We start from the raw sequence: 26,888 nt of genomic DNA, 5'->3' as shown, positions 1-26,888 counted from the left end.
CTACAGAACCACAGTAATAAAAATGGCATGGTACTGGCACAAAACCAGACATCTAGATGAATGGAATAGAGGACACAGATATAACCACGCATCTACAGTCACCTTGTCTCAAGAATGATGCAAAAAAAAAAAAAAATACATTGGAGAAAAAACAATCTCTTCAGCAAATGCTGCTGGGAAAACTGGATATCCACTTGTTGAAGAATGGAACTTGATCCTATCTCTTATCCTGCATAAAGATTAGCAATAAATGAATCAAACAACTCAACTTAGAATCCGAAACTTTTATAGCAGCAAGTAGGCAATAGTGGCTAAGATCGCTGACGGCTCTACCAGAGGATCTGTGTTCAATTCCCAGTACCCACAAACTATCTCACAATCTGTGTAACTCAAGTTCTAGAGCATCTGATACTTTCTTCTGATTTCCATGGTGCACAGAAATATATGCAGGCAAAACATTTGCAAACATAAAATAAAATAGGGAGTATGCATCACCACATAGGCATAGGTAAGAAGGTTATGACAGGGCTCCAGTTGCATAGGAAATAAGGATAACAATGAACAAACGAGAAGCTGAGAAAATAAAAAGCTTCTGTGTAATAAACAGCCAACCAAGAGAAGAGCAGCCCACAGAATAAAGAATCTCTGAGAGCTGTATACTTGATAGAAGATTTTTATTTAGAATACACAAAGGCCAACAACAACAAAAACACACCAAGAAAACAGTGAGAACCTGTTGCATGACAGACTTTAGAGAGGCAACATACATGTCTACTCATCCTAGATAGGGAGTCCACAACAGGGCAAAGTATGGACATCACAAAGTCTGACTTGGTGAACCAATGAGTTTTATTGAGGTTATTTATAGGAACATGGGTGAGGGGTTAGTTATAGGAGCAGAAATGACTCAAAGACAGCTGCATCCCCAAAGCCCACCCCAGCATGGGCGACAACTTCCAAAAGCTGGAAATCTGGAGCACTCTGCACAGCCTGCAGGCAGCCCAACAGGTTGGAGAGTGTCTTCTCCAGGTGCCTCAGTTGGTCTAAGCCTCTTCCGGAAAGATCCACTGGTTTCTACTTCCAGGCAACTGGTGTAGTCTCAAATTCTTCTCCGCAGCTTGGCCTGACTGAGAATAACTCTCAACAGTCTTTATTGTTTAATCTTGGAGGGAGGAACCTAGAGAATCTGGTCAGTTTCAGGGACTTCCTATAGGCATTTTGATTTATTTTGTGTCTTAAAGCACTTACCCCGCAGGATGGAATGTTTCAACAAGAAAGGAAATTGCCACACAATACTACCGAAATTCCATCCCTGGAAGGAGAGAACTGACCTCCATATTTGCATCATGGCATGTGAGAACAAGTGTGAGCACACAAAACTAATTTTAAAAAGAACCCATTTTTTTTTTACTTTTAGTTTATTTTATGTGTATTGGTTTTTTGCCTGTATACCACATGCATAATTGATTCTCTGGGTCTAGAGTTAGCGTTTGTCAAGAATTACCATTGTGGGTACTGAGAACTGAACTTGGATCTTCTGGAAGAACAGTTAGTGTTCTTAATGGCGGCATCATCTCTCTAGCCCAACATCCTAATTTTTAAAAGTTGGTTAATTAGCCAAGTAGTGGTGGTGCACACTTTTAATCCCAGGCAGAGGCAGATGGATCTCTACAAATTCGAGGTCTGCCTGGTCTATGAAGTGAGTTCCAGGACAGCCAGGGCAACTCAGAGAAACCCTGTCTCAAAAACAAAACAAAACAAAAAATCGGTTATGGAAGTGTTTTTGCTTCATTCTGTTGCCATGATAAACACCAGGATCAAAAGGTAGAGGAAAGGGTTTATCTGGCTTATACTTCCAGGTCACAATCTATCACTGGGAGAAATTAGGGCAGGAACTCAGGGCAGGAACCTGAAGGTAGGAATCCTGGAGGAATATTGCTTACTGGTTTGTTCTCCGGCTTGTTCAGGGGCTTATAATCAGCTAGGTTTCCTAGACAGCTCAGGCCTACATACCTAGGGATGTTGCTGCCCATAGTGGGTTGGGCCCTTGAAAACCAATCACCAATCAAGACAATCTCTTACAGACATGACCACAGCCTGATCTGATCAGGTAATTCTTCACTATGGTTCCTTCTTCCCAGATGATTCTAGGCTGTGTGAAGTTGACAAGAAAAAGAATCAGGATGCTCCCTCCTTGCCAGTTTAAAACACACAAATCACTGTTAAATATTTCATTTCTTGTTTGTCAACATATTCTCATGTAGTATCATAATATAAAATACAGTACAATTTTGAAAACCCCATAGTCTTTAAAAAATTCCAATGCCAATTCCAACCAGCTGAGATGGTTCAACAGTTAAGGGCATTCCAAGAGGAACTGAGTTCAGTTCCTAGCACCCACGTTAGAAGTAACTCCAGATCCAGGGAATCTGAGACCTTTAGTCTCCAAGGTACCTACACACATTTGCAGGCTGATCTCAAGTTAATTTGAGGTCAGCCTGCTCAGCAGAGTGAGTTCCAAGACAGTCAAGGCTACAAAGAGAAACCCTGTCTCAAAAAACCATGAGAGAGAGAGAAACCAACTACTTGATAATCTAATTAAAAATACAATATCAAAAAGTTTGAAAGGAGGTACCCTGCATGGATAGATGATCCCAGAATGGTTTATTAAACAAAAAAATCCCAGTGCCAGGCTTGGAATACCTTCCTATGAATTATTAGGTCCCAGGTCCCCCCAAAACAACAAGCTGTTGTTCCCATTGCTCTTAGTGCCCACCAGAGTCAAATGGTAAAGTCCTAATGCTGAAGATACCATATACTGTGGATGCAGGACTTGGAGAAATCCTACTAGAATTAAGATGGAAGCTTCCTCCTTGCTGGCCAGCTTCCATGGTGCTGAGAGTTGCTACATAAACAGCTGAAGGAAAACAGTCTGTCCATCTGTGGACCTGACATGCTGTAACAACATGCCAGCCAAGGTGTGGCCACTGGCGCAGTAGTGGCATGACCATTATAGGGATAACCATCTGGTTTCTACTTGGGTCTGAGATCTGCCCCTCAGGAGGGAGTTCATGACTGGTACTGTGGACCTGGTCAAACATCCATGACTGAGGAGGCCACAGGCCAAGGTGAAATTATTGCTTGTTTTGCCAAAAGGACGTTTTCAGACTGCCTCCTTTTTTATTGTTATTATTTTAAGACTGAGGACCATTTATTAGATTTTAAAATACAAATACCAAGACAGGCAAATTATTAATATCACAGCTGCCCAGAGGAGGGGACTTAGAGAAAGTAAGCCAGCAAGGTGGTCAACGACAAGGGTAGGGCTCAGAGAATAAGGAAGCCCAAAGCACTGGGGAGTTAAGAGTATCCTCAAGCTCTGGCCACCATCTCAAAAAGAAGACAAAGAAATAATTATGTCTTTCTGAGTTGGGACTTAATAAGATAGGCAGACCCAACAGAACTTCATGGTGGATAGTAGGGACTATACTGTGGAGTAGGAATTCTGGGAAGGAAAGCTGTATTATTGTAGGTGAATCTGCTGTCTTAGGTGCAGACATAAGATTCACTCTCCACTACAGCAGTTTTACAAGTTTGTCTAGCAGCCTCTTGGACACATGTTTATACTCAGACTACTAACCTGAGCCTTGGTCAGATTAGCTTTACGCAGTGATGACAGTTAAGACAGAGTCATGGCTGGTCACCGTGCTAATAAGTGCTGAGTTATCAGTTTTAATGAGGCAGCAATGTTTTCCCTTCCAAGTCTCTTTAACCATATACTAGATGGGAAGGAAAGAATGCATGGGCTGGATGGTGATGAAGGAGAGCGGTGAGATGCTGTCCCCTGGGCATGGCCTGCTCAGAGCACTCATGAACTCTCATAGCTACAGTTGACCTTACAAGGCCAGCACAAGACTGAGTCTGTAAAAATTTACATCATGGTTTGGGGAGGAGCTAAGGGGTCTGGACATGTCTTTACGAAGTTATTGGCAGTTGATGGCTGATAGGTGAGGAGCCATTGACTTCTGCCTCAGTTAGGGTTATTATACTGTAAAGAGACCACAACCAAGGCAACTCTTACAGAAGAAAACATTTAAATGGGGCTTGCTTACAGTTCAGAGTGAGTGTGTGATCATCATGAAGTGGAGCATGGCAGCGGGTAGACATGCGTGCTGTGGCACATGTGCACCTCTCCCACATAAATAAAAAGCAACATGGCAGCTGAACTCATGCTACAGTAAGGCACAGACATGTGACTCGACCACTGAGCAGAGGGGCTGAGCCTGTCTGAGTGCTCACAGCCACAGTCAAGGCTATTCCTTCCTTGGGATAAAATGAACGTACAGATGCAATCTTGAACTGCACATAGATCCACTGACGCTAACAGACAAATGCATAGTCATCTTGTGGATGAGACAGTATCTCATTACCACTGATCTTAGGGAACAGAGCGCAGATAAGAAGCGCAGTAAGTTTCCTTTTTTAAAATCAACAATTTCCATTAGGTTCTTTCAATCCCTTCCATTTTATGCAGCAAGAATAAAATCATCCATATAGAGGTTGATTAAAGTGTGTTTACAATCTTCATTAAAAGCCACCCAGATAATTGAGTTAGCTCTAAGAATTACATGACAACACATTCTGAACCTCAGCAACAAGGCCATGCCAAAAGGCTTCAGAAATTGTGTTAAAATAATCTGTAGCTAAAGAGAATTGAAAGACACTGACAAACACAATCTTTATATGATCTGCTGTGGTGGTTGAGGGATCCACTACAGAAGACCATTCAGACACAGGTTCAAGCAAGAAAGTCTTTATTAGCCAGCAAGTGACTACATTGGATGCATTGGATGTCCGGGACCTGAGCCTTTCTCAGGATGAGCACGCACGCACGCACACACACAAAATATCCTGGATTGACATACCTCAGCTACCAGCAACAGTTAGTCAAAAATTCTTGCCCAAATGCGTCACTTTCTCATGTTGCTCCTTCCAATCCTTGACTATCCAGCCAAACCACGTTTCAGCCCAGGAATACAATTACACAATTGACCACTTCTCAATCCAAGCAAAATGTATGGCCACATGCTTTGGCTGAGGTTTTACCCATTGCTAAAATTTCCCTTCACCAGTATCTGTCATGACTGTAATGATGCAGCTGCCCACTTCTAGGTGGTGCCTGCCCAGCATGCCGAATAACCAGAAAATCAGGCCCTAGTTACCTTTTCTTCAGTCAGCCAATCATAAAGCATACCCCATGAAGCTGTAAGAACATGCTTGGGAACAGAAGACAATGTAACAGGAATAGAAAAAAAGGTAGCTAGGCAACTTCATGTAACTTGCTTGTTCTCTGTCTATTTGGACCTGATCAGGTACAAACCACTTCCATTTGATAATGGATTGCTGCTCTTCACATCCAACTTTTTGGCTTGGTGGGTCACCTAGTACCCAGCAACCTGGGTTTTTAGTTTATTCCAAACACACTCAACTTGACAACCGAGATTAGTCATTAAACTCAGGAGGCACAAAACCTTGGGTATAGCCACAACATAAACCGTGTGGTGGTGAACACCTTTAATTCCAGCAATTAAAGGAAGTAGGAACAGAGGTCCTTAACTACATAGCAAGGTTGATGCCAATATGGTATACGTGAGATCTTGCCTCAAAATAAATAGGTAGACAGACAGACAGACAGAATAAAAAGAAGCAAGAATAGGGGCAATTTGTCATCTCTCCAGAGGCAGAACAGATTCTCCTCCTCCCCTGGTCATCAGAACACAGGTTCTCAGCCAGGCATCTTGGCTCACACTTATAACAGCACTTTGGGAGGCAAAGGCAGAAAGATGACTGTTTAACATTAGCCTGGGTTCCAGTATAAAGCTGGAAGAACAGTACCCTGGAAGTCCTATTCAGTTGAGCCTCAACTAGCTATGCTTACACTAACTCTGGAGAATGTTATTGTGGCCTTGACAGTTCTGTATCAACTCCCCTAATAAATCCCTTCTTATTTGGTCCATTTGAGAGCTTAACACACACAAACACCAACATCTGTTATATTCCGAAGCCTGGAAGACACAGCAAATGTATTCATAAATTCTTGACGTATTTACTGGTTTGGGTAATTTTTTTTGGAAGGGATAAATGTAAGGAAATTTGTCTGGCTTTTTTATCATTCTTAAAACACCTGCATATACATTTACTGTCAAAAACACTCCATATGTGGAAGGAGCTGTGGGCTGCGTTCCTGCCGCCAGGCTCCCGGCCGCCACACTAGCTTATGCCCCGAAATAACACACAAATTGTATTCATTTAAACACTGCCTGGCCCATTAGCTTTAGCCTCTTATTGGCTCTCACATCTTGATTAACACATTTCTAATAATCTGTGTACCACCATAAAGTGGTGGCTTACCGGGAAGATTCTAGCCACCGTCCGTCTTGGATAGAAGCATGGCGACTGCCTCACTCTTTCTTTCTCCCAGCATTCTGTCTACTCCACCTATCTAAATCCTGCCCTAAATCAAAAAGCCAAGGCAGTTTCTTTATTAACCAGTGAAAGTAACACATAGACAGAAGACCCTCCCATATCACCCATACGATCTCCCCTTTTTATAAACAACTGAACTCTTTAAACATTACCAACTAGCAGTAAATGCCACCACACTTGAGGTAGTTCTGTAGTTGGGTGAGCCCTAACATTTACAGTTCATCTTATTCAAGTGTTATAAAAGTTAAAATGCAGTTTTGCTTAAAAGGTGCTTGCTGCCAAGCCTGGTAACCCATATATGACCCTCAGTGATGTGGGACTTCCCTCTGCATGCCATGATTATGTTCGATTGCCATTGGTTAATAATAATTTGGCCAATAGCTTAACAGAATATAGCTAGGCTGGAAAAGATATATAGAGTACCAGCAGCAGGAGAGACTCTGGAAGGAACTTTACCAGTAGGCCACAACCACGAGGAGATACAGATTAGTAGAAATGGGTTCATTTAAGAGCTAGAAATAAGCTTAAGTTATTGGCCAAACAGTATTGCAATTAATATAGTTTCTGTTATTATTTTGGGGCTGGGAAATGAACAAGCAGTCTCTGACAATAACCCAGGACCCACCTGGTGGAAGAGAGCCGACACCCTCAAGCTGTCTTCTGTCCTCCACACGTATGCCAACAAACACAGATGCAAACAATTTTAGTCAACAAGAAAATTCTTTAGCCAGAAGGTAGTGGGACACACCTTTAATCCCAACCTTTGGGAGGCAGAGTTTGAGGCCAGCCTGGCCTACAGAGCGAGTTCCAGGACAGTCAAGGATAGAAGGCTACTGAGAGAGAGAGAGCAAGCCTGTCTTGAAAAACCAAAAAACTAAACCAAACCAAACCACCATCTCCCTAGTCCTGTTTTCGTCATTCTTCACAGCTGGAGATGGGCGTATGGCTCCTCCAGGTGACCCAAGTTTGGATGGCACCATCTGACAGCTCCTGAACACCTGTAACCCAGCTCCAGAACTGACACCCACTTCTGGCTTCCACAGGTACCTGCACACATGTGGCATATATTCGCATAAGCACATACAAAATGTAAAGTAAATATTAAAATAAATAAGCAAACCCAAATAAAGAAAAATTCTTTTACTGAAGATTTTATTTTTCATTATATATGTACTGCCTACTGAGGACAGAGGAGGGCACTGTATCCCTTGGAACTGGAGTTACAGGTGGGTGCTGGGAATCAAACTTAGGTCTTCTGCAAGAGCCACACTTTCTGAACTGATGAGTCATCTCTTCAGCCACAAAGGAAGAAATTCTTCCCAATTTGTCACACCTAGAGAAGACACTGTAAGAAAACGAGCACTTTTCATGCTTCTTTTTAATAAACACAAGCTTGTATACAGCTCCAATACACGGCTGACAATCAGTCTTTCCGGAGGGGAACAGTCTCCTCCCTGATGCCCTCCTTGGTCACAATACAGATCCTGAGGGCATCGCCAGTGTACACGTCCCTCTCAGCTGCAGAAATAAAGACATCCTTCACCAGCCGCATAGCTCTGTCCAGAGACAGGGGCACGTGGTCCACATTCTGCATATTTTTGAAACCAACCTGGAAAGACAAGAGACTCGTATGAAGCATCCCAACATCCACAGCACACTCCCATGTCCCAGGATTTGTACTGATGCCCAGCATCCCACAGCACACTCCCCCGTCCCAGGATTTGTACTGATGCCCAGCATCCACAGCACACTCCCGTGTCCCAGGATCTGAACTGATGTCCAGCATCCACAGCACACTCCCCCGTCCCAGGATTTGTACTGATGTCCAGCATCCACAGCACACTCCCCCGTCCCAGGATTTGTACTGATGCCCAGCATCCCACAGCACACTCCCGTGTCCCAGGATTTGTACTGATGTCCAGCATCCCACAGCACACTCCTGTGTCCCAGGATTTGTACTGGATAGAACAGGTTACATTAGGATGTCAAACTAAGAATATTCTAGTTCCAGCTTAAACACACATAAATCTGGCAAAGCTCTCAACTTCTCAAGAGCACAAACACTGAGACACAGACACTGTGAAAAAAAATCATAGTAAGTGGGGAAGGGGTGATGGAGTAGTCTATGTGTTGCTTTCATTGGTTAATAAAGAAACTGCCTTGGCCCTTTAATAGGACAGAAAATTAGGTAGGCGGAGTAGACAGAACAGAATTGTGGAAGAAAGAAAGCAGAGTCAGGCAGATGCCTCAGGCAGTCGCCATGCCTCTCCTCTCCATGCCTCTCCTCTCCGAGACAGATGCGGGTTAGGATCTTCCCAGTAAGCTACCACCTCGTGGTACTACACACATTAATAGAAATGGGTTAAGCAAGATGTGAGACTTAGCCAATAAGAGGCTGAAACTAATGGGCCAGGCAGTGTTTAAAAGCATACAGTTTCCGTGTAATTATTTCAGGTGTAAAGCTAGCCGGGTGGTGGGACGCAGCCCGCCACCTCACTACTACAAGGGGGAGCCAAGACCGCCCAGAATGGCCATTAAGTCCGGTAAAAGGCAGCTTCATCAGAAAAACTTGTGCAGGTTATATGGGGGAGGGGGGGCTGAGCTGAAAAAATACTTCCATCAGACTGGCCTATATAGATGAGTCTGGTGGGACATTTTCTAGATAAAGATTGATGTGGGAGGATCCAGCCCATTGCGGGCAGGTGGTCCTAGGCTGTATAAGGAAGCAGGTTGAGCAAGTCATGGGGAACAAGCCAGTAAGCAACATTCCTCCATGGCCTCTGCTTCAGTTCCTGCCTCTAGGTTCTTGTCCCAACTTCCCTCCATAGAGTACAAGTAGCTAAGCTGAAATAAACCCTTTCCTCACCAAGTTGCTTTTGGTCGTGGTACTTTTTTAATGGCACAGGAAAAAAAACTAGGAGAAGACATTGAAATTGAAGAGCATGAGCTATTCCTGACTAAAGTGTGGATCAGGTAGAAGACATCATTTCAGGCGAAAGCAATGGCTAGGTATGTTATAGGAGAGATGAGATGGACAGATAAACATCAGAGGGCAGGGGACAGGAATCATGAGCAGCATGAATTAGATAATTAGCTTGGAGGATGAAAGAATTATTAGAAAACCCAATAATGCAGGTCTGAATCTAGGTGGAATGTAAAATAGGGATAAACAGAAACAGTAAGGGTAATGAGGGAAGCATTCATGTGATTTCAGGTAAAGATAGCATGGACAAGACCAAAGCCATAACAACAACTGCAGAGAAAGAGTCTATGAAGCCACAGAGCAGATAAAAAAAAAGGGCACCAGAAAAACAGAGAAAAAATGGTTTGGCAGGCAAAACCATCAAGAAGACCTTAGCAGCATTTCGGCTGGAGGACACCACAGCTGCTTTAGCTGCCACAGGCAGAGGCCATAGGCAGGCACACAGGTCACAGTACCTGGTTGTCAAGCAGAGGCTGCAGCATGGCACTTGCTGAGCCCCCAGCCTTGAAGGAGTCTCTCTGGTAGGAGCCCACTGGGTCAAAGCTATACACAGCTCCCTTTCCTAAGGAATAAAAAGTACACATTACACCATGAGAAATACTCAGAACATGATACAGAGTGTTATCGACCTGGCCACTCTTTTGGCAAAGGTTAGAATACATTTTCTGTTGTGCAGTGGACCCCAGCAGACTATGTTTTTTGGTTTTTTTTTTTTGTTGTTTTTTTTTTGGTTTTTTTTTTTTTGTTTTTCGAGACAGGGTTTCCCTGTAATTTCTAGAGCCTGTCCTGGATCTAGCTCTTGTAGACCAGGCTGGCCTCAAACTCAGAGATCTGCCTGCCTCTGCCTCCCGAGTGCTGGGATTAAAGGCATGCACCACCACCGCCCGGCTCAGACTATTTATGGAATAGGGTTGGAGATAAGAGGTTCACATCTTGATACCCCAACACTGTGGCCAACTTGCCTAGAACTAATGTCACTGACAACCATTTCATGGCCCTGAGCAAGCAGGCCATTCAGACATATTAGGTGATGATGACAGGCCTTTATTTCAAGTTCTAATCAAAATCTTCATACTATTACTAACAAATAAGCTTGTGTAGTTTCAGCATAGACCTGATAGTTAAAAATTTTCTTAGAGCTGAATATAAGTAAAAATACCAAAAACTTACTGTTTATCTTTTTACTATTAAGTAAACATACTCTTTACCAACATACTGTACAATTCATGCGTACCACCTAGTTTGATGTCAACTTGACACAAGCTTGAGTCATCAAAGAGGAGGAAACCTCAACTGAGGAAATGCCTCGTAAGATTGGGCTGTAGGGAATCCTGCAGGGCATTTTCTTAATTGATTGATACAGGAGAACCCAGTCCAATGTGGGTAGGGTCATCCTAGTCTGGTGGTTCTAGGTTCTGTAAGAAAACAGGCTGAGCAAGTTATGATAAACAAGTCAGTAAGCAGCATCTCTTCATGGCCTCTAGGTCAGCTCCTGTCTCCAGATTCCTGCCCCTTCTGAGTTCCGTCCTGACTTCCAGCAATGATGGAAATGTAAGCCAAATAAGCCCTTTCTTACTCAACTTGCTTTTTGGTCATGGTGATTCATTTCAGCAACAGAAACCCTAAGACACCACATTTTAGGCTAAGGCAGGAGGATAGTGAATTTATGACCAGACTCTGATCAGGTAAGAACCACCCGTTGCCAAACACCAGCAAACCCAATTTAATGGTAACATTTAATCATTTACTTAATATAACAAAACACAAATGTTATCAGGAAGAGTTTTATTTTCCCCAAAATGTTATAGCTTGTTTTGATCTACTAGAATGATAATGAATAACTTAAAAATAGATTATTTTAATATATATATTTAATATATTCACATGTGAATGTCCACATCATATGTATAAATGTTTATGGAGGCCAAGAGATTCCTTGGGGCTGGAATCATAGGCAACTGTATAACACAGGCCAGTATGTGTATGACGGGCTCCAAACTCAGGTCCACTAGAAGGACAGCAAGTATTCTAAATGCTAAACCATCTTTCCAGCCCAAGCAACTTTTTAAAAAGAGAGAGAGACAGAGACAGAGACAGAGAGAGAGAGAGAAACATAAGAAACCAGCGATCCTTACAAACTCCACTGAAATCAAATTATGTCTTTTGGAAAAGCGATTTGACATCAGTATCTGTCCAATGTAAGTAAGTAAAGAAGCCCATACCCATGACACAAAAATAATTTCATTTGCAGAACAGGATTTTGCCTAAAAAAATTGTAAATATAAATTTTTTACAAGTGCATAAGAAAAAATTAAATTACAGGTAGCTGATAAGGACTCATTTTTTTCTGAATTTCACATCCACTAGCCAACTATGTCAGACAGTGAGGCTGAGCTCCCACCAAGGAGATGAGGTGCAGTCACAGGGATAAAATGGGCCCATGCTGGCCCTGCTGTGCTGCTAGCCTCGTTTGGGTTCCGGTGCATCTTTTGCAAACAGAATTGCCTTGCCAAGATACTCTGACTGTGTGTGTTTCTTTGTGAAACACTGAATGAAGTTATTTATTGTTTGTTTCTAATATAAGCCAGGCAGATATTTTTGCAATGTTCAAAATGGCAAAAAACTTACAGAAATCTTAAGTTATTAGAAAAGTGGCATTCACTCACAATAGAAGCATAACATTGTTTTAAAACGAGATGAAGGAAGGGGGACGGGAGAGAGGGGGAAAACTACAGAGGGAGTTCCAGGACAGCCAGACTGTTACACAGGGAAATCCTGTCTCAAAAGGAAAAAAAAAAAAAAAAAAACTAAGATAATAACAATTCCCTGTCCTCACCCCCCCCCCAAAAAAAACTAAAGAAAGCACCTAATTCTTGGAGCCAGACTGCTCCACCTGTTGCAGCCTGTCTGTTGGTTTCAGTTATATACTCAACCTGCTCAGAGTGCTGAGAGTGAGCTAACATATTGCTAAGACTGGGGTCAGTACTAGAAAGACGGATCAGAGGGTAATGGCACTTGCTGCAAAGCTGGTTGACTTGAACTTGATCTCCAGAACCCACTTGGTGGTGGCGAGAACCAGCTCTGGAACACTGTCCTCTGACTTTCCCATCTGCACCATGGCCAATGTTCCCTGCTCCAACGAGTAATTTTAAAACAAACAAAACTGGAAGGTACCATATACTTATGTATCACTTGAGTTTTATCAAAGAAAACATCACTACAATTTTAGAAAAGATCTTTTAAAAAAATGTGTGCAAGTGTTCTGTCTGTATGCCTGGAAGTACACGACCCTGTGTGCATGTACGATTGTCTGTACACTTGTACATACATGTGTGCGTGTCTGAACAGGCCCCAAGAGGGCATGGAATCCCTTGGAACTGACATTACAGACCTCTGTGAGCTGTCATATGGGTTAGAAACTGAACCTGGGTCCTCGGAAAGAGTAGCCAAGTGCTCTTACCTGCTAAGCCATCTCTCAAGCCTTTTAAAAACTGTGGAGCCAAGTGTAGTGACTCCTGACTGTAACCCCAGCTGAGAAGTTGAGACAGGAGGAGCATAACAAACTTAATGTCAACCTGAGCTACAGTCTGAGAGAAACCATCTTAAAAAACAAACAAAACCCCCAAACCCCAACAAACCATGGACCATTCACAGGGTCTGACTTCCCATGGTAATACTGGGGACCAGATCCCTGGTAAAATCAGAGACCACCACAGAAGCAGCCTCAACAGTCTCAACAGCCCCGAGGTCCCCAAGAACACTGAGGCTGTAAGAACAACGCTCCCACTCTCCCTTCCACCACACAGCACCACAGCAGGGGAACCTATTATAGCCAGGGGGATTTAAGAATCTCACCTTTCAACTCAGAATATATGTGTCAGCAATCATTTTACAAGTATAATTTTATCTTTTTAATTTAATATCTACTCTAGCATATGTTTCATAATGGTTTAGCTTTTGTTTGTACATAAGTTAGGCTCCCCACTCCCGATGCTGCCCCTTCGGTATTTAGAGATAGGGTTTCTCCAGTAGCCCTGGCTGTCCTGGAACTCCCTCAGTAGACCAGGCTGGCCTCGAACTCAGAGATTCTGCCTCCCCAAGATCTGGGATTAAGGGCATGTGCCACCACTGCCTGGCTGTAAAGTAGCTCATAAGACCTGATCTGGTAACCCAGTTTACAAAGGCAACTTTTTACTCTTCAGCCACCCCTCATATCCCCTCTCTCCTACACCTTCTCATCCTTGATTGACCTTTTCTCTTCTCACTTTATCCTAAAATTCCATATCTCAGACAATCTCTAAAATCTGCAGACTTAACAGTATTATGCTTTCCCTTCCTAGCTACTTCACCCACCTTGAATTATTTTTCTTTACAAAGTTGACATAATACTTAATCCTTATCCTTTCCTACCCTACTTCCCTTCCACTCCTAATCTTATTAATTAAAATCCAAAAAAGTATACTGTATACTACCCTTGGTGATTTATCTCCAACAGTTACTGAAGTCTGAAAGGACACCATTATTAAGTGGCTAATAGAACAACTGCACAGTAGTAATATAGTACCCACTCAGGACATGAGATGGAGCTTAAATGAAGAACCCAGAGCTCTTGAAGGAACTATTTCTAAATTATAAACTATCAAACCCAAGTACCACCTAAACATTGCAATTATTCCAACTGAAAGAATATAGCTAATAAACAAACAAAAATCACCAAAACATATCAGCCATGCAATTCACAATGCAATAAGCAGAAACTAGAAAAGCAACACAACGTCAAAAAGAAATCAATCTGATAGCATTTACATCTAATCACAGTGAGTTAAATGCAATTCCAAAAAGAAAATACAAAACAGTAAGTATGTTCAAAGGAGCAGAGTCGGATGAAGTTGGGGGGGGGGGGGTCTGGTTGGAGGCAGCGCGGCACCTGCTGCTCTAAGTTTGGTTTCCAGCACCCACATGCTGGCTCACACTCTGTAACTAGTCAGGGGATTTCATGGTCTCTTCTGGCCTCTGCAGGCACCAGACATACATGTGGTACATATAAATATATGCAGATAATCACACATAGAAAATAAATCTTAACAAAAAAATCAAGTAGGCAGTGATGCCTATATGAAAGAAGAAAAAGCAATGCGGAATGCCAGAAATAAAACACATAAGTTAATAATAAAACTGTAACGTCTCAGCAGCAGAATGGATCATGGAGATCACAGATCATCTGAGCTGAAGACAAGATGGGAAAACTGCGACAACCCCCACGAACAGAGGTAAGATATTAAGAAGGAACCGGGGAATCCCAGGATATCCGAGGACACGGGCTAGAGACACAGAAGAACTTGTTCTAGTGGCAAAGAAAACATTTTTAAAAGAATCCTAACAGAAAAATTTCCAGAATTAAGAAGAGACATCAAGGCTGGGCGGTGGTGGCATACACAAAACCCCAGCACCCAGGAGGCAGAGGCAGGAGGATCTCTAAGTTTGTGGTCAGTCTGGTCCACATAGTGAGTTCTAGGAAAATCCAAGGCTACAGAGAAAACCTATCATGATGGAGGAGGGTCCTCTGTCTGCGTGTTACTTTCATTGGTTAATAAAGAAACTGCCTTGGCCCTTTAATAAGACAAAAAATTAGGTAGGCGGAGTAGACAGAACAGAATTGTGGGAGAAAGAAAGCAGAGTCAGGCAGGCGCTTCAGGCAGTCGCCATGCCTCTCCTCTCCATGCCTCTCCACTCCGAGACAGATGCGGGTTAGGATCTTCCCAGTAAGCTACCACCTCGTGGTGCTGCACAGATTACTAAATATGGGTTAAAACAAGATGCGAGAATTAGCCAATAAGAGGCTGAAACTAATGGGCCAGGCAGTGTTTAAAAGAATACAGTTTCCGTGTAGTTATTTTGGGTAAAGCTAAGCCGGGTGGCGGGACACAGCCTGCCGCTCCCATCACTACACTATCACAAAAAAACCACAAAACAAAAACAAACAAACAAAAACCCCACTATACAAAACAAAGTGAACACACTGACAGAGTAGAGAAGAGAAACATATAAAGTCACAGACAAAGGCGGACCCATAAGGGAAACACCATCTAGACCCTGGAGGTCCTGACAGGAAGCACTGGGCTCCAGGCTCCCATCCTAGAGCACAGGACAGCACAGCAAGTCTTTGGAGACTTTAGCGGACTTGGGGCTTTAGGCTGAGTGGGCAAGAAAGAACTGAAAACTGACCCTCAACAAAGGTTCCAGCTGTAAGCTGAGAAGGTACATGGAACCTGTAATGTATTATATGCATATATGAAATTATCAAAGAACTAAATTTTAAAAATTATAGTAGTAATAATTTGGTAGTTTAACTACAGCGGTATGGCAGTATACTAGTTATAGTAGTAGTAATTATGGTAGTTTAACTACAGCGGTATGGCAGTATACTAGTTATAGTAGTAATAATTATGGTAGTTTAACTACAGTGGTATAGCAGTATACTAGTTATAGTAGTAGTTATGGTAGTTTAACTACAGCGGTATAGCAGTATACTAGGATACTGCTAATGACTGCTAGCTAGAGACAGTACATCACTCTTCATGATGAAGAAACAGCCCTGAATTAACAGGCCATTATAATTACGGCTCCATTACAAAATACAGGGGAAAAAAAAACATGAAGAGAACACAAAACTTCTAATAAAGTACAAAAAGTAACAAAACTAGTATAATAATAAAAAAACCTTAGACCTTAAAAATTAAAAGACACCAGAAATAAAAGCAACAACAGAATTAAAAAAAATAAATAAATAAAACAAAAAAATCCTTGAGGGAATTTCCAAAAAGCAGGACAAGAAAAAAATATGAACTATTCACAAGGCAAAAAAATAAGAATGGGCAATATCTAAGCTGCAGTTATGGAAAGAATAGGGAGTGACAGACGAGGAGAATGAAGAAGAGGAGAAGGAGAAGAAATTGAAGCCAGAGAGCCACTGTAAAATACCAACACGAGCCGAGGAAAAGCAGGCATGAAACACAGACTCGAGCAAGGGGCAAGGCATAGGACTTCTCTCTGTGCGGGGGGGGGGGGGGGGGGGAGAGTGGGTCCACCCTGGGGAGAGAAGGCCAGGGGTGAATGCACCAACCCTGAGGTAAATGCCTCACCTACATCCCATCTCCAGAGCCCCTTGCTGGGATCCAGCTAAGGAAAGACACATCAGTCACAGAGACTCATTTCTTTTTAAAGTTGCTACTTTTTAAAAATTATTGTGGCTTTTAGTCATATAATTTTTTATGATTAAGTTTGTTCTTTTGACAATTTTATACATAAATGTATGCACTTTAACACACAAACATACACAGACTGATTTTTCTTTTAATGATTTATTTATTATGTATATAGTGTTCTGCATGTACACCTGCAGGCTAAGCCAGAAGAGGGCATCAGGTCTCATTATAGTGGGTTGTGAGCCAACATGTGGTTGCTGGGAACTGAACTCAGGTCTTCTAGAAGAGCAGTCAGTGTTCTTAACAGCTGACCCATCTCTCCAGTCCCCACAGAGTGATTTTTCTTAAGACATAGTAATCTTAAAACAAAAAAAGTCTGGGCTGGAGAGATGGCTCAGTGGTTAAGACTATACTTACTGCTCTTGCAAAGGACCCAAGTTTAAGATTCCTTAGCACCTGTGGGGAGCTCCCAACATCTCTGAAGGCATCTGCACAAACATGCATCTCACACCCCACACACAATGAAAGAATAATGTGCAATGATTTCTTAAGAGTTTCCATTATGTGCACCTGTGTGGGTGAAAAGATGGTGTGCCAACTACAATGACCCTTTTCTGGACACTGAGGGGCACCTGGGCATCAGCACTCACAGCAGTGTGATTCGCGAGCAAGACCTCGGCAAGCTCAAGCCAACACAGAGAAGGGACGTGGACATTAGTCCCCTCTACCAAAGGAGTTTTTGTCAACTGACAGCTGTTTATAGAGGGAGAGCTGGTTTTCTTTAAGGGTATGTCCCCAGGCAGGCTGACCACATCCTAGTGGAACCCACACATCGAGAGTATGAGTAGCAAAAACTGCACTTATTGAGGCTTAAAAAAAAAAGAAAAGGAAAGAAAAGGAAAGAAAACAAAGAGGCCCCGAAGCTGGGTGGGCATTAGGGAGTGGTATACCTGGGAGGAACTGGGGAGATGGGCAACTATGATCAAAACATACTATACAAAGTGCTCCAAGAGCTGATGACAGTGAGGAGGGGGTAAATGCACACACACACACACACACACACACACGCACACGCACACGCACACACACACAAACCTATATTTGTTGTTTTGTTTTTTGAGACAGGATCTCTATGAAGTCCTAGCTGTAGTGGTACCTGCTATGTAGACAGGGCTGGCCTCACAGAGACCCTTGCTGTGGAATAATCCTCTCGTACACTGTAAAGACTTGTCACTTGAACTGGTCTAATAAAATGCTGATTGGAGCTAGGCAGAAAGTATAGGCTGGGCAACCAAACTAAGAATTCGGGGAAGGAGAAGGGCAGTCAGGAGTTACCAGCAGACATAGAGGGAGCAAGATGAGAATACCAAGCTGCATGGCTTAGCACAGAAAACAATCATGGGTTAATTTAAGTTTAACAAGCCTGAGTTATCAGCTGAGTATTTATAAATAAGCAGCTGCCAGGAAGGGGACCGGGCAGTTGAGACAAAAATCTCTGGGATTCGGTCTACAGATCTTATGCCTGAGAGCGGGCATTGCATGTGCTACAACATCCCGCCTAATAGATGTCTTAAAAAATGTATCCTACCTTACTCTGACAGAAAAATCTAAAGATGCCTATTCTGAGAACACTGTGAGAAGTACAGGTATTAATTAACCCAAATCACCCTTGCTTTTGGAGACAAGGTCTTGAACATGAAGGATACAATCCTGCTTCAGCTGCCAAGTGCTGGGGTTATGGGCATGTATTACCATGTCCAGCTCCAAAGACTAAGAAATTACTTTAAAAAAATTTAATTTTTTTTATGTATCTTAGTCTTTTGCCTGCATGTACGACTATATTGTATAGCAGTTTCCTCCCTGATTAAAACATTCCATCCTATAAGAAAGCTAAGACAGAAGATAAACAATTCAAAATAGCTTCAGGAAGTAGCTGGAACTAATCAGATTTACAAGACCCCTCTCTCCCAAGAGAAAACAATAAATAATGCTGATAGTCACTTTCAGACAAGCCAAGCTGCAAAACAGAAGCAGAGATTGGCTGGGCTGCCTGAAAGCGTGTTGTTCAACTATCTAGAAGTGACACTCTCCAACCTGTTGAGCGACCTGAAGGCCTTACAGGTTTCCTTGAGTCACTTCTGCTCCCGTAGGGAACCCCAACAAAACGCACTAGTTCACCACTCTGGACACAGTGGTACCCACACTGGTCTGCTGTTGGCAACCTATCTAGGTGAGCAGTGTGTATGTATTACATCTCCCCCAGGAAAAGTATGCTACACAACAGGGTGAGCACCACATGCCTGCCTGAAACCCTCAGAGTTCAGAAGACGGCACCAGGACCCCTGAACTGGAGTGACAAATGGTTATGGTTGTCAGGGCTGGGAACCAAAGTCAGGTCTTGTGCAAGAGCAGGAATTGTGCTTAACCTCAGGTTCTTCCAGCTCCAGAAATTCCTTTTTAAAAACTCTTTGAATTAACTGTCTGTTATGTAACCATACACCAAATTCTGTAGGTCAAATCTGTAAGATAAAAGCTAGTAACTACCAACACATTCCAGATCCTGAGAAAATGTAAGCGACGCCTTCACTAGGTGCCTTACGCCTCTGGATGTAATTTATCCTTTCAGCTTTAGCTTCTTATACTTTCATGATCAGAGTACACAGCTGCTGCGCTAGATGGCTCAACTCCAGGCAGAAGCATACACATTTATGAAACAACACTTTTGCATTTGCCAGAAAGCAAGATGCTACCTTCTTCATCGAGTCCCCCGATGATGTTGTAGACATAGTACGGGAAGAAGCGCCGTGAGTACAGGATGGTAGAAAGCATTGCAGCAATTGCCCCGGTTGTCATGGCCTTGTTATTGGAGTGCTTGTACATCTTCACGGTTTGGAAAACAAACAAACAAAAAAACCAGGAGAGCAGAGTCAGAATCTGTCAAACTTCAAAGAAAACCAGTACATAATATAGGTGTTCCTTAGTGAAATACGAAAGCTCATTCATTTATTCATTCACTTATTATTTATTTGCTTACTTATTTGTTTGTTGTTTTTTTGAGATGGGTTAATCTGTGAAGCAGTCCTGGCTGTCCTAGAACACACTCTGTAGATCAGGCTGGCCTCAAACTCAGAGATCCACCTGCCTCTGCCTTCCAAGTGCTGGGATTAAAGGCGTGCACCATCACTGCCTGGCAAAAGTTTATTTCTTTCATGACCAAATAACACAGTATTACTAACATAAAATGATAGTTTAATTACATATATTTGAGGTGGTTATCATGTAACAAGTTTTTCAGAATAAAAACATTCCCTGGAAAAAAGAACAGACTCTTTTTTAAGACTCAGGAAATGAATAAACCTGACAAATTCCAGGACAGTTGAAATCAGATTAAAAGGGCCGTTCTCAAGGTTACACGCCAGGAAACACCCGCTGGGAAAAAGACGACTCTGCCCGTTTGCTGGTGGGAGAGTTAAGCAGCCTTCTGAGCTGTCACCCAAGCTCCGGTGGGCTTGTTGGTGATGCAGCTGCCTTTCAGGGGCCCATGTCCCTCTAAGTAACCCCTCATCTGCAGTCATCTAAAGAACTTCAATAAGCTCACTGGTCCATACGGTAGGACTCTGGTAGAACTGTTATTCTGGTCTATACTTGGTTCCCTATACTAACTGAATAAATGGTTGTCCCAGCACTCATGGAGACAGAGGCAGAACAACCTCTGTGAGTTTGAGGCCAGCCTGGTCTACTACACATCAAGCCCCAGGACAGCCAGGACTACACAGAAACCCTGTCTCAAACCAAACAAAAAGATTTTTAAGGGAAGGATGTGAAGAATACTGGTTTAAAGAGTCTGTTTACCCTGCCCTCTTCATTTCTGACACTACTAATTCAACAACACTGTAATACGCAGGGCATATATGGTGAGCCTGAGGAAGATGTTCCAAACGCATCTCGTTCCTGCACTGTGCACCCCAAATGGTATCAGCACCAGGAGTCAAACCTGACCTAATACCTGATTCTTTAAGTAAAAATTTCCTGGAATACAGCCATGTTGTTTATGCTGCCTTCTCAATCCAACAGCAAACCAGGGCAGTGGTGACAGGAATGCAATGGCCCTTGAGACTTAAAATATTTATGAACTGATTTCTTACAAAACACAAACAGAATCACTGGACTGTATTATTTGGGGTCCCACTCTTCGTAAACTGCTAGACAAGCACACTGTTGAAGGGCAGCGGTCTTGCTTTTCAAGTCTACAAGGAAAACAGTATAAAAAACATGCTCAGCCAGGCGGGGGTGGTGCACACCTTAAATCCCAGCACTCAGGAGGCAGAGGCAGGCGGATCTTTGTGAGTTCGAGGCCAACTTGGTCTACAAGAGCTAGTTCCAGGGCAGGCACCAAAACTACAGAGAAACTCTGTCTCAAAAAAACAAAAAAAAAAAACAAAAAAAAACCTCACCATTATGAGCACTTGCTGGTCCTGCGAAGACCTAGATTTGGGTCCCAGCACCTACACGGCAGCTTACAACTACTGACAGACATTTCTAAGGGCTCAGGCACCATTTTGACCTCCCTGAGTACCAGGCATACCCATAGTGAACATACATATGTGTAGACCAAACACCCATACACATAAAATAAGTAAATGAAATTAAATAATCAGGTTAAAAAAGATCTTAGGATGCCAAAACAGGAACTTCGTAATCCTGATATACTATATCCTTAAAAACTTTAAATTATCCATAAAAATAATAAACATGAAATGGGTTTAAGTTCACCATTTTTGTTGTTTATCACATGGTTTCTCTGCGTAACAGCTTTGACTGTTCTGGAACTCATTTTGTAGACCAGGCTGACCACAAAAGAGATCCACCTGCCTCTGTCTTCATAGTGCTGGGATTAAAGGCCTGTGCCACCATGCCTGGCTGAGTTCACCAATTTTTGTTAGTCACACAGCAAGCATTTCTAAAGCAAAGCCTAAGTGCTGTAAATCAAGGTCAAAATCCTGAACAATTACAGGTAAGCTGTATGACAAAAAGCAGACAAATTTTTAAGATATAAGTTATAGTATAGGATGGAATAGGAGGCACGGTGTGTCTGCTAATAAATGTAAATTTCTGAAGCTTTCAATACTAGATGTTCTAAAATACACAATGGAATAATTTCTATACAGCCCCACACATAGCAAATGTGAGTTGAGTAACTATCTCATGACTATGTGATGGATCTCCTTAAGTAACCCAAGAAGGCAGAGGATGTGGTCACCCCTGCTCACGTGTTCCTATGACATCATGCCTTGGTGATTTCTATTGAAGCTGCCGCCCTTCATCAATGCTCCAGAGATTAGTTACGCACCTGCCTCTGGCACCTGGGCTATTTTCTGCCAGAGCAGACTTGATACTTCAGAAGGAGAAGCCCCAGAAGAGCCCTCGGGCCACCTCCAGAAAACAGAGAACACGACAAAGCACAGGGGTGTAAACAGTCTGATGTGCTGCGGTTCCTTGTTATCTGTGTGACCCCAACCACCAGTGGTGGTACTGCCTTATTTCTAGGATCCTATACGTTAACTCCACCTGCTAACTTGCTCTCTCTCTAATGCAGCAGTTATACTGAGGCTCAGAAGAATCTTATGAATTATTTTGACAGGGTAGACATGTACAAAAGCACCTACCTTTAATCTTGCTTCAATAATCTTCGTCAGAGTAAGACAATCTCCATGAAAACCACTGCAGCCAATGACTGTTTTGTCTGTTCTGAAAAAAAAAAAAAAAAAAAAAAAAAAAAATCAGGAAAATTATTTGCTTATAAACAACAAAACAAAACAAAACAAAAAACAAGGCATACAAACCAACAGCTAGTCAGTCCTTTTGCAGCATGGGAGTCTACATACTAATATCATTTGGTCTTACACCAAATGAATTTTCGGTAAGTCAAAGATAAACCACTAACAGGCTAAAGAAAATAAGGGTGACTACTTTACAGTCTATGGCTGGGAACTGGGAAGATGAGACAGACTTCACTGCTTCTCATGGAAGACGCGAGCCATGCCCAGGACAGAGACACGCCAAGGCTGCTTCTTTATGCTCTACTCCACGTCTTAAACTGCTGCGCAAAGAATCTAAGCACTGCAAGTTTAACCGAGCTTTGTAATTAGCCAGGCACCTTTCCAACTGCAACCACAAAGGCAGGTGAAATGTCTTCAGACATATTTACTTATGGGTTAGAGATGGCTCAGTGGATGGTTAGGAGCACTGGCTGTTCTTCCATAGGACCCGGGTGGGGCGGGGCTTAATTCACGGCAGCCAACAACTAACTACAACTCCAGTTCCAGGGGATCCGATGCCCTCTTCCGGCCTCTGTGGACACTGCACATACATGAAGCGCAGACATACATACAGACAAAACAAATAAAATAAATCTAGAAAGAAAGGCTGATTTACTTACAGTTTATAACATTTGGGGCTATCTCGGGTATGAATTGAAAATCCTTCACTCAACCGAGTGTCTGAAGCAACAATGGAAAAATCTTCTCCAGCAATAGCCAATACAGTACTGATTAAAAAAATAGAAAAAAAAATTTAATTCTTCTGGGTGGCAACTCTCTCTTCAAGTAGGAGTGTGCTCCACAGGACCTATCTAGGTAAATCTACTAGATATAATATATCTACTAGATATAGCATTCAAATGAAAGACAGAAGTCTGGAGGAAAGGATCCCTGGCTACATGTCATCTTGGAAAGTTCCTAACCTAGTTTCTAATGGCGCTCTCCCCATTCAGCAGTTATAAGACTGAGGGCAACCTAACTACTGAAGGCCACAATTTTCTCAAAAATACAACACAGAATACAAAATGGAACTGTTCTAATATCTCCTTGGGAAGCAGTAACAGGAAAAACACTAAATCAACCTTCATCATTAAAGATCAAAAATATTCATGTATAGAAAGCACTGGCATTACAAAGCAACACGTTTGTCTCTTGGAGACCAGGTATAGATAGTAATCCTACAAGCAAGCTGAATTCAGGACCACATCAATTTCTTTGTAAGAGAGCTGTTAGGCAATGTCTATTCCTCTGGATGGAAATATCCTTTGCAGGGCGGGGCAGACTCATGAGAGTCATAAGGAGAATATTTGAGGCAAAGTAACATTCCATGAAAACCTGAGAATTCTTGGACCTCCCTCACCTCTGCCCCCAATTTGTGCACCTTGAATTCCAGCACCTGAGAGGGAAAGGTGGGCTCTGTGAGTTCCAGCCCAGTTAGAACTTCATGTGAGACCCTGTCTTAACTGTTGTGGGAGGAGGCTCTGACCAGCCAAGCTTTAAGAGATTTTCTGAATTCAGGAATTGTGAGCTACCTACAAATCGTACAGAGATCTAGAGCTTCTCTAATCATCGACTGTGTTGGGGTCAACTTTTCTAAGATACAGTTGATTCATCTTTGCTTCTCGAGGTACCTCCTAGCCCATACTCCTGTTATAGTAATCCCAATAAAAATGTATTGATTCTCCAAGCTAACTCAGTCAGTCATGGAGCAGGTAGGGGTGTGTGTGTGTGTGTGTGTGTGTGTGTGTGTGTGTAATGTCTTCCCAGGAACAGTGTGTCACACCACATTCAAAGAGCAAGGTTATCTTTATCCTGCTGTACAGTTTCGCTTACTGAAGAATCCCAGAGCAAAACCATAAAAGTAGAACCTAGATCCTCATGGCGTTTTCCCAAGCAAGTTACTGAACTTCTTTAAAATAAATAATAGATAATTAAATAACAGTAACTATCTCACATTAGCATGCTGTAAGGATTCAATAGTTGACGTCTGCCTGCTATAGGACTGGTCTCCTAGGGAGCGAACAATGTCACTGTGCCATACAGCAAGACAGCACCATGTGATGACGAAGCACTGAGCAATGGATACTTGAGGGAGAGGCCCACTCATGCCACTTATTAACTGTGTGACTTTGGATAAATTCTTCATGTTCAAACTGATGGTAACAACAGTACCTGATGTGTTACAGAGTGTGAGAATTAGTCAACGTAATTCACATAAAGCACCTAGCATAGGTCCTTCTAGGAAATAAACCCAGAAAACATTACCTAGTATTTTTACGGAGACAAGTTCTGTACTAAAGCTCCAAAGCAGAGAGGAATGGCGTTCCACAAACCATGAACAGAAACAAAAGGAAAAAAATATCACAGCAGTCCGCTCAAGCAACTTAAGGCAGTCCTTTTTGTATACCTAGGGACAGACACATTGCAAGGTGTCCTGAAGGTTAGACAAACAAGAATGAGAACGCTCCACTGGCAAAGTGAGGTTGTAAGACAATTATGGCAACAATAGTGTGTGAATTAGTATATAAATACTGTTCCAATAAGAGATGTACAGCAAGGAAGCAGGATGAAGGGGACGAAAAGGACAATACATCACCACTCTATGCAACCAAGTTTTCGTGACTTCCTAAGTGTGTTTAGTGGGAAAAGGAACTGCAACATCCCCAACTTGACACTTGACACTTATGACATAATCACGAGCATTCTGAAGGAGCAGAGGTGACCAAAAGGAATCACCACCCCGCTTGTTTTGTTTACTATCATGAGTTATGGTGAAACACAGAGTGACCTAAAAACCTTTTCCCAAAGGCACCAGAATTAAGGGGACTTTGGAGAAATAGTTACTTATATTATAAATTATAAAGAAATTATATTCCCAGGGACGAGGAATGTAAAAGTCTTAAGTGACGAAATCTGGAAGCCACAAAGATACTAGTGTCATTTTGCAGAACCAGAGGCTACTTGGCAGGCCAGTTGCAATAAATGAAATAAATGCTAATAAGAACCAAAAAAAAAAAAAAAAAAAAAAGGAGAAGGGTGAGTTACTTGAGAGCTGTAATAACTATGAGGAGAGCAATGGATTAAGAGAAACTACAAGCGGTTAAAATGTTAATTATGAGTACTGCATTCAGAACACCTTGAAGTTAACACACCTCACAACGCAAGTACTTAGCATTCAACCGCAAAATGAAGCAGCACACTGGAAAACGAAAGCTAAGAATGAATTTAAAACCAGTTCTAATTCGCACCAGTTCTTGGACAGGGCTATCTAAATGCCAAGAGCCAAGGACAAAGACTATGAGACAGTCACTTAAGTGCTCCAAAAATGTCACCATTCAAGAAACCGAAAGGAGCCGCACAGCACACTTCCACATTTATTCTTCAGAGGGCACAGCCAAGGCTACAGTCAATATTTCACTCCCTACACAGTGAACGTTCAACATTCACAAAGACATAGCTAATGTTTTTTTTTTCTTTTTTGAGACAAGGTTTCTGCTTGTAGCTCTGGCTGTCCTGAAACTCGCTGCACTGGCCATTGCCTCCCAAGTGCTTGGATTAAAGGTGTGCGCCATCACCTCCGGGCTATCTCGCTTTTCTTAACAAGCCACATTTTTTTTGATAATGGTTGTTTCAATGAACAGACTTCGATGAAAAATATCCCTGTATTGTCAAGGGTCCTAAATTCGAAGAAAAGAAAATCCCTTCGAATACTGCGAATAATTACAATGCACAAGCAATCTGAGAGTAAGAACACACACACTCACCACACACACACACACACACACGGGGAAGGCCGTCTAAGGCCGGGGACATAGCTCAGAAAAAGCCACGTCCCACAGTATAACAAAAACCTCTATATTTCACCCTTGAACTTAAACCAAACAAGCATTAAAAGAAAAAAAAATCAGTGGCCCACAAATTAAGTCTAATCAATGACATTTTCTATTTGAAATAATAACGGATCGGACGGCTCAGCGACGGAAATACCGACGCCGTCTATCAACCAGGACGAACCAATGCTAACAGGAACATCGCCCCATTGCCCGCCGGCCCCGCGACACAGCCGCCCACGGAGCAGAGGGTTAAGGCTGGAGCCCGCCCTGGAGCAAGCGGCCCCGAGGGCGACCGTGCACCGTCCGGGTCCCGGCTGCAGGCTGCATCCCCGCCACCCCGGCTCGACCAAGGTGAGCGCAGCAGACCCGAGCTTTTACCCTCCATTGAAGGCGTAAGGAGAGAACCGCAGTTGCGTGGGGCCGGTGGAGCCCTGAGGCCCCATTACCAGCTCTCGGCTGAGGTTTCGGTCAGCAGCCATGGCAAGCATCGCGCCCGACTCCTGCTGTCTCACGGCAAGATGGCCACCGGCGCAGGTCCACTTCCGGCCCCGTCCGGCCCCGC

General features: G+C 42.8%; 1 protein-coding gene across 1 annotated transcript; it reads right to left on the bottom strand.

Annotated features, from left to right (window-relative positions):
- Positions 1-7,621: 7,621 nt before the first annotated feature.
- Positions 7,622-26,865, bottom strand: Psmb1 (proteasome 20S subunit beta 1). Its single transcript, XM_038339832.1, has 6 exons — positions 26,705-26,865; positions 23,114-23,221; positions 22,341-22,422; positions 19,425-19,554; positions 9,925-10,031; positions 7,622-8,095 (listed from the first exon to the last, which is right to left on the bottom strand). The coding sequence occupies exons 1-6, from the start codon at positions 26,812-26,814 to the stop codon at positions 7,910-7,912; spliced, it is 723 nt and encodes a 240-aa protein (XP_038195760.1). The 5' UTR covers positions 26,815-26,865; the 3' UTR covers positions 7,622-7,909.
- Between the last annotated feature and the right edge of the window lie 23 nt (positions 26,866-26,888).

This window comes from Arvicola amphibius, chromosome 8, assembly GCF_903992535.2.
Source record: "Arvicola amphibius chromosome 8, mArvAmp1.2, whole genome shotgun sequence".
In the NCBI taxonomy this organism is placed as follows: domain Eukaryota; kingdom Metazoa; phylum Chordata; class Mammalia; order Rodentia; family Cricetidae; genus Arvicola; species Arvicola amphibius.
The sequence above is the reverse complement of the archived record's forward strand: the minus strand, read 5'-3'. Positions and strand labels throughout refer to the sequence as shown.

What these genes read in the sequence shown, in the direction of transcription:
- Psmb1 (XM_038339832.1), bottom strand. Translation starts at nt 26,814, where the DNA reads ATGCTTGCCATGGCTGCTGACCGAAACCTCAGCCGAGAGCTGGTAATG. An exon ending in AGCCCCAAATGTTATAAACT is followed by an intron (nt 22,423 to 23,113) that starts GTAAGTAAATCA and finishes TTTTTTTTTCAG; the next exon opens with AACAGACAAAACAGTCATTG. An exon ending in TTATTGAAGCAAGATTAAAG is followed by an intron (nt 19,555 to 22,340) that starts GTAGGTGCTTTT and finishes CAAACCGTGAAG; the next exon opens with ATGTACAAGCACTCCAATAA.